Consider the following 11,320-nt stretch of genomic DNA (forward strand, 5'->3'; position numbering starts at 1 on the left):
TCCTTAATGCCATAAAAGAAGTGAAGATTTGAAGACCTCTTGTGTCGCACACAACAGGAGGGAGGGATTTTAATTTGACACATCCAAAGACAGCATTTGGCCACATTTGGGCACGCCTGTGTGTTTGTCTCCATCTGTAATGCACCATAAAGTCTGTTTATCCTCACTGCACAATGTGTCGATGCATCCTCGACCACTGGGCGTTTTTTTTTCAAGCGGTGCAAAGACTCAGGCTGTGTGATGGGTTTAAAACAGAGCGTGCCTCCTCCATTTAGCAGGTCAGCATGTGTTGGTGCTCAGCCACTGCTGAATGCAGGAAACTGTGTCAAAGCTCAAGTGGTTTTATTGGCTGTTTCTCTCAGATACTCGCTTTTATGAGTTTCCTCACCGCTTGACTTTGGATGAGAAAGGAAGTCTACTTTTTTCTTTTTCTTCCTTTTCTTTCAGCAATTTAGTGATATTTTGTGGCCTACAAGTGGCCTTCAGAAAACATGGAGAACAGATTATCATTTGCAATTTATCAATGCAAAGTCTCACCCTCTGGAACATCAGTCATGTATTAGGACTAATAAGTGATTAATGTATTGGACAATTTACTCCTACTAGATGCTAAATGTAGTCATGTATTTTTTAGAAGCTTTAGTTCATACAAAGGTATAATTTCAACTGTGGTACCTTTGATCTCCCCCTAAAAAAAGACCAGAGCAGATTGTAAATGCTTTGGCATAACAGTAGCTGCAGGTGAGTAATCTTCAGATGTAAAATACATTTTTACATCTCCCCTATAGACTAATAAATACTTATAATATAAGTATAATAATAATAATAATAATAATAATAATAATAATAATAATAATAATAATAATAATAATAATAATAATATCTGCCACGCACAGCTGGGTAAAATGACGGGAAGTTGCTATATAAATTGTGCCAAGTTTCTGGTGCCTTCGGTGTGAAAAGTGTGGCTGGTCTTTTGTAGAGTCATGGTTCAGCTGCTATGCGAAATACTGATGGGTATTTTAAAAGCTGATGTTTAATGCCTGTCACATTCAAATAGAGAGATGGGATTAAAGGGTGAGGACTGCAGGACCAAAATAAACTGAAACTGACTCGAGTGGAACATCTGACCAAGTGTGTTAAAAGAAAAAGGTATTTTAGAGAGTGTACGCTTGATGTTTTAAGTACATTCAGTTGTAATGAAATAATGTGTGATTTACTGATCCAAATGCAAATTAGCCATGTGCTTGTGTACTGTTGTGGTGATCCAACATGTGCAGCTGGTGGTTAGGTATCCTCAGTATTTCAATGAGTATCTGTTAACTGCATTAAAATGTATGCAGTTATACATTAACTGATAACAGGATTGAAAACTAGCTTATCTTATGTTTTGCTTTTCTAAGGTTCTCAATGTGCTATTTTAAGGTTCCTGCTTTCTGAACACCTTGACCCTTCCTTTTATTTGACTCACGTGTTTTAAAACTTGAGGCAGTTGTGGCATCAAAAATTCCTTGAAACATGACGGTATTAAATCAAGCGTGTAGGCCAGTGTAGTCATCCTGGATACAATCCTGGATACATACTCTTTTAAACATTCTGGACACAGACTGAGGAAAAACAAAAAGAGCCACTGACCATTAAAAAAAGAGTGAGACAGACTTGGGTGTTTATGACCTTTATAACAACACTTATGGTAATTACGACATGTGTTTCGTAATTCTATTTTTTCTTGAAATGCTTTAAAGTACAACTACTGCTGTTAACAATTTATTACAACTATAAAACATTGGTGCTGTGCTCTGGACACCTGCACATCTTAAACCAGAGGTTTTTATCAAGATCTCTCCTGCATGATTCCATTATTTCTGTGCATTCATTTGCTGGAATAATTTTTTAGCTCTTATATAAAATGCCAGCAGATGTGGTTTTGAGACACAGCATATCATCATAGTAACACCAACAACTCATTGTGCACTGATTGATTTTAGTATACACTGATCAAAACCACCTACTGGTTTTATCTTTATTCACCTACTCTGATGTAAAAAAAAAATAGCTGTGACACACCCATTTTTGAGGGCACCCCACAGTCTTTAGTTAATACCAGTTAGATCTATAATGTGCACACAGGTTTAACTGTGTCTGTGAAGGTGTCTGCAAGTCTTCGCCAATACGTCCACCATTGCCAATGTACACAGTTTATAAAAAATTGATCCAGGCTACTCACTTTGCAATGCGAGAGATGTACTCACCAAAGATGGAGTGAGTGTGTGTGAGGTGACCCTCAGGGTTTCAGTGTGTGCACACGTGTATACAGTAGATGTATGGAGCCACGCTAACACAGGGTGTGCTTCAGACGTAGCCTGGGGAAATGGGGGCCTTGTTGGGAGCAGACGCAGCAGGACTCCAGCACAAACTGGCTTCTAATTCGTGGGACTACAGCAGGTCTGATTAGACAGGCAGACTGTGGGGAGCAGTGAGAGCGAAGGGAGGTGGGACTGCATCTCTCTTCCTCTCTCTCCAACTTTCTCACACATATTCACATAAACCCCACGCCCACTTCTCTCTGCACCCCCTTGGTGGCCTGCCAGGTTATTGCGAAAGCAGGCAAACATAACTTGTTCCTTAGATGACTCTGCTGCTTTGATTTGAGCTTGCAGGTTTAACATTTTTTGTTGTTGTTCAGAAAGCCTGACAACTCTGATTTTAGTTCTAAAACACAGAGAAAGGATCATTTCAGCTAAGGTAAAATTCATTCTTGACAAAGACCATACTTACTGCTCCCACAGCATCACAGCAGGGAACTAACTGGGCAGCTAGTGTTTACTGAAAGCAAGAAAGACATATGTAGAGGATAGCTGGTGAACATATTTGATCATTTATCAGGTAAAGGCTCAAATATATCACTCAGCAGTCCAAATGTGCTCAATAACAGCTGGGTGTATAAATACGCTTGAGTCACATTTCATATTTAGGATTATTACGCCATTCAACAGCAGTTATCTCATCTGCACTGTAGATTAGGGCCAGTATGTACCTCCTCACCTGTCTGCAGGCACATGACGCTAGTAGGTCATCATCATGTGCTAATATGTGTCACTGGTTTTGCCACAATAAATAAATACCTTTAAAAATACACACACACACACACACACTTATGATTAGGTTTAGGCACAAAAATGAGAGGGTTAGGGAGAAATAGTGGTGTAGGTAAAATACAGAATTGACAGTGACAGTAACTCCTATAGCCTGTGTTTTGATACCCACCCATCTACTCCACCCTGCTCCCTACAAAGACTTGTACATCGTCACACATTGTCACTCTTGTTCCTGTCTTTTTACTATAATTACTAGATGTCTCTACTACCTGCCAGTGTTTTCAGTGAATCGTGAGCCAAATTAGAAAGCTACCGAGCAATATTTTTGGGAAGATAGTATTTACTTGCTGATTCAAGTGTTAAATGTCAGTGAATGGTGATTTACCAGTCACTAATACCTGTTCATCAGGTTTACAATTTTAGATTAACAATGGATATCCCACAATGCCAACATTAGAAGAACATCAAAGGGATCATAACCAAGCTTATTGACTGGTTTTGCCATTAAGGAGAAGGGCTACTGATGAGGACTAAGAGATCTTGCTAGGACTGAATGAGTGCATCTTGGCCTTCAATCTTCACTTGGTGCTCAGTGTTTAAAAAAGAAAAAGAAAAACAAATGGACTGGAAAGCAAGTACTCCTCCAAACAGCCTGTTTTGACAGTTTTGACAATAGTTGTCAACCTTTAAAGCATGTTCTGTTTTTGATTTTTAAAGTGTGGCTCCCTCTTAGCCGACATAAAAAAAGAAAGATAATTAGTACCTTCTTACTCCCCTTAGTTTCTGACTCACCAGGGTAAAGCAGATGCTACTGGAGTTGTCATGTCTCTCACCTTCATGTTTAAGTCATCACATTTCCTGCTGGCCTCCGATTCTCCGTTTTGGGCTTTTCATTGGTAACCCAGCACGGTGCAGTGCTGGAGGGCGGGGGGGCTGTGCTGACTCCACTCACTGGCCGTCCTGTAAATCGCTCTTTTATGGCCCTTGTAATGATCCCCCAGCCGGCAATCTCCACTCTGTCGCACTGCAGATAGAACCTGCCACTTCTTCCAGCCAACACGGTGGGGGTGGGAGGGTGACGGGGGACTCAGGATGGTTTGGGAAGGTAGGAGACTGGAGAACACATTGCATGACCATCCTCTCTCCCTGTCTCTCTCTCTCTCTCACACACCCACACACCCACACACAGCTGTGTTCTTGTTCATAGAAATGCATGCCTTTTCACACCCCATATACCATATTCCTGTGTAAAGGTCATCAAAAGCGCCAAAGGGTAGTGTTTTTACCTCGCTCCAAGATGGAGAGGTCCAACTGTGCACAATAGTATGTTGTCCAGGGTAGATGTTTCCTTAGCCAAACCTTGACAGCATTAGGCTTTTACATCATTTATTCCAACTTGAATGCTAACGACAGATAATCGCCGATATTATTCCTACAGAACCCATCAACATTATGGTCATCTCAGAAACCTACTATGTTCTTAACCAATTTTTTCAGTTTAAACTTCTAAGAAAGGTAAGAAAACATAAATGTATCCATATCTAAACAACCCTGACATAGTGAAAGCTTGATAACATTCTCACCTTATACTTGAAAAAAGTTGTTTACAGATTTGAGCATTTTCAAGTCTGTTGAACAAATGCAGTTTCAATTTAATGTACTTGACTGTTTCTGAATGTTAATTAGACTCAGTCATTAAACAAGACATGCTGTATTATGTTAGTTTAAGAAAAGGAGCAATAGAAAGAACATAACTCTCAGTTTTATTCTATCGCTGTATCACTTGTAAAAGCTGGAAACAAAGATGCATAACGTGAAACGTACCTACCAATGTAACTCTCTGCTTTCTGTTGTATGCAAACTCCAACTGCTAATGCAGGATGAATTTGCATACAAGTCAGCAATTATAATAAACCAGATTCTGGTTTCACTTGATTACCTCTCAGAGCTCAGATCATGTAAATGCCAGATGACATTACAGGAGGTAACAACAAACAGCCGTACAGAGAATATTGAGTTTTAAAAAAAGGCCTTATGTGTAGAAGACCAGCTGTAGGTGTACTGGACAGTGAAAATAGTCATTATCACTTAAATTCAAATACAGGCTGACAAACATGAAAACCAGTGCCGTTATCCAACCACTGTAATCTGACATGTTTTATTGAGCCATTGTAGAGACATAATTGCACTGTACTGCTGCAATTTGTATCATTATTCCTAGTTACTATAACAACTCATTAAAAAAAAACAACTCACTCACAGCAATGTATTCAAAAAGTGATTGTTGAAATGTTCCTTTAGCTCATTAATACTAACTTATTGTAAGATGCTTTTAGAACAAGAAACCTACATATTTGACAAGAATCGGATGATTTTGTGGCTGTGAGCAGCTTTTGTGTTTCCATGGAACATTATTGTTTGGGGTTTCCACTCAGCATTTTGCTGCCATGACACAGTTATTTGTCTCATTGCTGTAAGTCAGGCTTCACCCAGCTCTCTGTTAGTCCTTATTGTTAAAGAAAAAAAATAACAAACCTTTGATCCATGTCATTTATAAAAATTTAACAGTAGACTGCAGCAGAAAACATCAAAATAAATGTTGCTTTTTTTCAATATTTGGTTTGTTTAAAGGTTTTGTCATATCAGGAAAAAAGGTTTCTGTTATTTAAAAAAAAACAACAAGAAATGAATGTGTGAATAAAAACCTTGTTAAGACACCATCTGCAGTGCTGAGAGTCACCCTATTTGATCCCAGTTTTCTTCACCCCCACCCAGATTCTTTCCTACCCCACCACAAGCACACATTAAAACAGACAAGGCAGAGGCTCTCCACTCTGCACGTGTACACCCCCCACCCCCGATCCCCCATCCTCCACCTCCTGCTTAGTATTCCTGCCATGTCTGACTGAGAGAGCGGCATTAAATTGGGATCAGGCAGATTAGAGTATAATATAGACGACTATTAAAGGCTGCAAATGAGAGCCATGGGTTAGTGTCTGAGCAAGGGCCCAGTCTGCCTCCATGTCAGAACAATCCCTTTGGAATATGCACTCACCACACACACACACACACACCCCTACAATAATAACACTGTGTAAAATTAATATAGGAGAACACTATGACCTCCAAGTTATGATGATCATTAAGCAAACAACTAGCAGGATGTACAAAAACAGTTAAACTTTCAAGAAAAAAAAAAAAAATTTACAAACCTCAGTTTTCAGACAACAGGATAGTTTTCCACTTCACCGTCTGGATCTTGTTTACATATGGTTGTTTCTTTGCATGATAGAGTTTATACTTACATTTGTGAATGCAGCCATAAGGGTAGTATGTTTTATGAACACAGAATTCCACGAGGGGAAAAAAGTTTGGAATTAATTTTTTAAATATTGTGTAGAATTTGAAAATTTCATCCACCGATTTAATGTGTGGACATTGCAATACAATCGGTGGTGTTACTTATTATTTTCAATCCATTTCCCATGCAATACAACTATTCTTTACTGTTACAGTGTGTACAGCAATTCTCTCTTGATTGCTTGTTGTGTTTGAACTGCAAATGAAAATTCATTTCAGAATATGCTGGATGCAAAAACAATGAACCAAACCACTACAAAATACCTTACAGTAGTTCTAAAACACACGACCAAGATCATCTGAATTCATTTGATACAGGCATCTTTTGAGAAGTTCCACTGGGTGAAAAGGTGAAAAGAGGAGAGTGAGGATGAGGGGAACAAAATGAAGAGGAGAACATGGATTACCAGTATCAAATATAGCTCTTAGGGGCACAAATACTCATATGCACCAGCATGTTTTACTTTGTTGGTCCTCTGTCCAACTTCCCTTTTTTATTGCCTTCACTCTGGCCATTATGACAGCAGCTTCCTCCCCAGTGGAAATGCTCAGTAGTTTTGGCATGTCCCACATACAGAAGCACAGTATGCACCATTGGACATGTATCTGGGGGATCTTATGTGAATGACATTACCTATAAAAGGCAGATGGTAACAATGTACTGTAGGTGACTCAGATGCCTACTGCTGTCACTGGACCATGTCATATCCACTTAAAGATCTTTTTTTGATCTCCTTGTGCATATGCTCAGTGTGTCCTTTAGGTAATGTCATGGAGCTGCCATGCTATTAAAAGTGAGGAGGGCAGGGAGAAGTGCCGCAGAGTGGAGCTCACATTATGTCTCCAATTCTTCCCTCTATTGATGGTCCCTTAAATGTGTCATGTGGTGAAAGAACCATAGAAAGATTATCACTTCTGCTTAGAGTTGTGTGAAAGGAACTCATTGGACTTATGTTAAGGTTTGTGGCGCAATTTCAACATGAACTGCACCAGTCCAGGATTTTCTTCCTGTCCTGAACTTGTGTGTCTGAATGTTCACACTTTCTGTCCCAGTAATTACTGCCCAAATTTTGGCATTCCATCAAGTCCAGGCTCTAGTGAAAGTTGTGCGTCCTAAAAATTCATCTCTCAGATTTGAATGCAAGCTGCAAATGGATGTTTTGTTTCACGTGTAGCAGGTAAATGTAATTTCAATGCCATCCCTTTACTGCCCAAACTGTAATATTTGTATGGAAGTGAGTTTTTTGTAGCACATAGCCAATTAAATATAGATATCAAGGGTGAACAAACAGACAGTTGCAGCAGAGAGTGGGCATACTGCTATCCCAGTGATGAACTGATACACTTTGGATCTTTGATGATCAGACATGAAGGAGAGAGCTGCTGAAAACAGCTCTGGATTGTGGATTACAGTTAACATTTTCTCAAATGTCAAGGCCTAAACAGAACATGCTGTCACCCATGGTTACTGAATATGAACTTGTTCTCTTGGACAACCTGATCCATCACTTCACTTCACAGAAGGCCAGAAGAAAGGGGCCAGTCTGTTTAGCTGTGTGGTCTCAGCTCCATCTCAGCACTGCATTGGATTATAATTTGAGTTATTTTCATTGTTAGGAGGCATTTATTTTATTTGGCTTTGGTCTGTTTTAGCTCCTGAACATACAGTGAAGCAATGGTTAAAAAAAAAGAAAAAAAGTCAGCATGTCAATGATATTTTCACTTAGTACAGTCAAAAAAGGTTTATGATGTTATCTTATATAAAAGTATGAAACTATTAGTGCAACAAATACTTGAACAAAAGTAAGAGTACTCATTATACGTAATGGCTCATTTTATATTGTAGTATATTATTACATATTATAAATTACTGATGCATTCATGTCCACTTTAATGTTGCAATTGGTAACAATGGAAGTTATTTTAATGCCTTTTTACACATTTGTTTATACTTTTTTTTGTTTAATAGTTATAATTTGAATTACTATATTGTTTCTTCAGCTCTGATTGAAAGTGACACACACACACACACACACACACACACACACACACACAGACAAGTTCACATCACTTCTTTGGAGTTTTGGAAAGTTTTACTGGGAAATGTAGACAAAGGTAACAAAAATAAGTAGCAGCATACAATACCAAAATGCATTAGATATCCTCTGAGGGTATATTAGAAGTGCAGTTAATCCACTCCAGATTTTGCTCATACACAACCTTCTGTATGATATAATGTCAGCTGTACCTCTGTCTCTCTACAGACATCCGCTGTTCCCTCTGCTGGCGTTGTTGTTTGAGAAGTGCGAACAGGCCACACAGGGATCTGAATGCATTACGTCAGCCAGTTTTGATGTGGACATTGAAACCTTTGTGCACCAGCAGGAGCAAGAACACAAGCCTTTCTTCAGTGAAGATCCAGAGCTTGACAACTTGGTAAGCCAACCCTTACCAAAATCATTAATAAATAACAACCAATACTCCAATTTGTGCATTTCAGCTGAAAGTAACATGCAGTAACATTCCATCATTACTTTTGTACTTTTAATCCTTCCCTCCTTTTTTTTTTACCTTCCCCATCCTACACCTGCACTTCCCCTTGTTCAACAACTAGTAGTAATTACAAATTAAGAGACGGAGGGTGCCGATCATGTTCACTGAAAAAAGCGTGAGGTTCTGAAGCCAGACAGAGACAAAGACTAGAAAAAAAAAAAGGAAAAAAGTGTTCGTCATTACAGTACTCAGAACGTTGGGGACAAATGCTGAACAGTCAATTAACCCTGCATCTGTGTGTTTTATGAGGTACTGGGTGCGGGGCATCAATCCCAGAGGACACTAACTCTTCCACGTGGCAGTAATGTTACACTGGGCCTGACTGGCTGCGATGGGTAAAAGACTTACTGGTCCCTTGATTAAGGGAGCGCAGTTTAATTAGCTGATTTATCTCCTCTTGGCCAAGCACTTTTCTGTCCATTCTGTTGACCTTCAGTGGTGACTTTGAGGGAGTGCACCACAGTGTGCTGCACAGAGCGGAGACAAGCCGGGCTGTTGATGTTCAGATAAGAGAATTTTATGGATTCTGGACGTTAAACGGAACTAATTCCTAGTATTAAAACTTCAATGACTCGCAACAGCCTCAAGCTCCGATTGTTTGCTAGTTTAGTGCATTTGACTCCATTTAGGCCTTCTAATGATTTGACAGTTTCTAACAAGCAATGTTCAAGTTTGTTTCCCATGCCATTCGCTGCTTTTGTTTTTTAAATACGTGTAGTTAATTTATAGAAAAATATAATATAGGTCATAAACCTAGTCACAGAGTGTTTCCTAGCAACTAAACATCAATAAAATCTTTGGATGCAGTTGACACTGATGGATACCTTTCTAATATTTAACCAGTTTACTTGATTTCCAGTTTGTGCCATTATTGTTGTAAATGATTTGTTCTTGCATCCTGTTCACACACACATTACATTTCCACTTAAGGCAGTATGCAATACAATAAAACTATTACCTAGTACATCAATACAGCGGAGAGATTGTGGCTTGGGGAATGGAGTTGTTTGGAACAAAAGCCTTTAAAATAAAGTTTTAAAGTTTGTTGTAGTGTGTTTTACATGTAATCAGTTTTATGGTCTGCTTCTCTTAGATGGTAAAGGCCATTCAGGTGTTGAGGATCCACCTGTTGGAGTTAGAGAAGGTGAATGAGCTCTGTAAGGATTTCTGCAACCGTTACATCACCTGCCTGAAGACCAAGATGCACAGCGACAACCTTCTCCGCAATGACTTAGGAGGACCCTACTCTCCATCACACACCAGCCTCAGCATGCAGCAGGTATTGTCTTTTCTGAGTAGCTTTTCTGACACACCTCATTTTTCACCAAGTAGACTTTGTTGAGTGTTCCCATTCACAAACAGTAGGGCCACCTCTTTATATTTGCTCATTAGTGTCTCTCTGTGATCCCCCAGGAACTAATTCAGACCTCCTCTCCATCCATGACCTCTGTCTCCAGCTCTGTTAACCCTTCAGGGATTGTGGTGCCCGCCGGGGGACTGCAACAGGGCAATGTTGCCATGACTACCATCAACTCCCAAGTGGTGTCGGGTAAGCATGAGATTATGCACACAAATAAACACACTGACTGACACATGTAAGAAGCATTTTGCCTCGTATTAGTTTTAGTTGTTTCCACTTAAAAAAAAATGAGGCATTGTGGCTATTGAATGTTTATTTTAATTTAAATTTAGATCATTTAAAGTCAAAAACCTCAATTTCTATGATACTTTAGTTTGTTTTGGTCAGACAGTTTCATTTGACACAGAGTGTGGAGCATCTATATTAAAGAGCATCAGTCACAATTTCACAATGCACCCAGTTTTGCATCTCTACTGTTTTATCTCTATTCTTTCTTTTGGCTTATCCCTTAAGTTCTGGGTCGCCACAGCGAATCATTGTTCCGCATGTTGATTTCGCACATTTTTACCCCGGATGCCCTAGCTGATGCAACCCCTCCCCAGTTTTTATCAGGCTTGGGACCGGCACTCAGCATGGCTGAGGATGGGAAGTTTGGGGTTCAGTGTCTTGACCAGTGACACCGCACTATTCGGTTGGGGAGAGTGGGACGCAAACCTATGGTTCATGTGTGGCCACTCTACTAACTGATCCACTGCTGCCTTATCTTCAGTTTATCATTAAAATGTCTCAAAAGCTTTTAACCTTAGTTTTTCCTACAGACACTTTAAAAAATGCAGACTTGTAGTTCAACACACACACACTTTGTTTCTGCAAACTTTGACTGGCACATGGAAAGAAAACTGAGCATAAATATTGATTTCAAAATAAAACTTTGGTGCAACCCCGCTGA

General features: G+C 39.5%; 1 protein-coding gene across 1 annotated transcript in view; it reads left to right on the forward strand.

Moving 5' to 3' along the window:
• pknox2 (pbx/knotted 1 homeobox 2) overlaps positions 1-11,320 on the forward strand; it is an 89,734-nt gene that overhangs the window by 54,004 nt on the left and 24,410 nt on the right. The window contains exons 4-6 of the mRNA XM_067494913.1: positions 8,723-8,894; positions 10,105-10,290; positions 10,425-10,560. Of these exons, the coding sequence (XP_067351014.1) occupies positions 8,723-8,894; positions 10,105-10,290; positions 10,425-10,560 (494 nt within the window). The remainder of the gene's footprint in view (positions 1-8,722; positions 8,895-10,104; positions 10,291-10,424; positions 10,561-11,320) is intronic.

Source organism: Channa argus, chromosome 24 (assembly GCF_033026475.1).
Source record: "Channa argus isolate prfri chromosome 24, Channa argus male v1.0, whole genome shotgun sequence".
Taxonomy (NCBI): domain Eukaryota; kingdom Metazoa; phylum Chordata; class Actinopteri; order Anabantiformes; family Channidae; genus Channa; species Channa argus.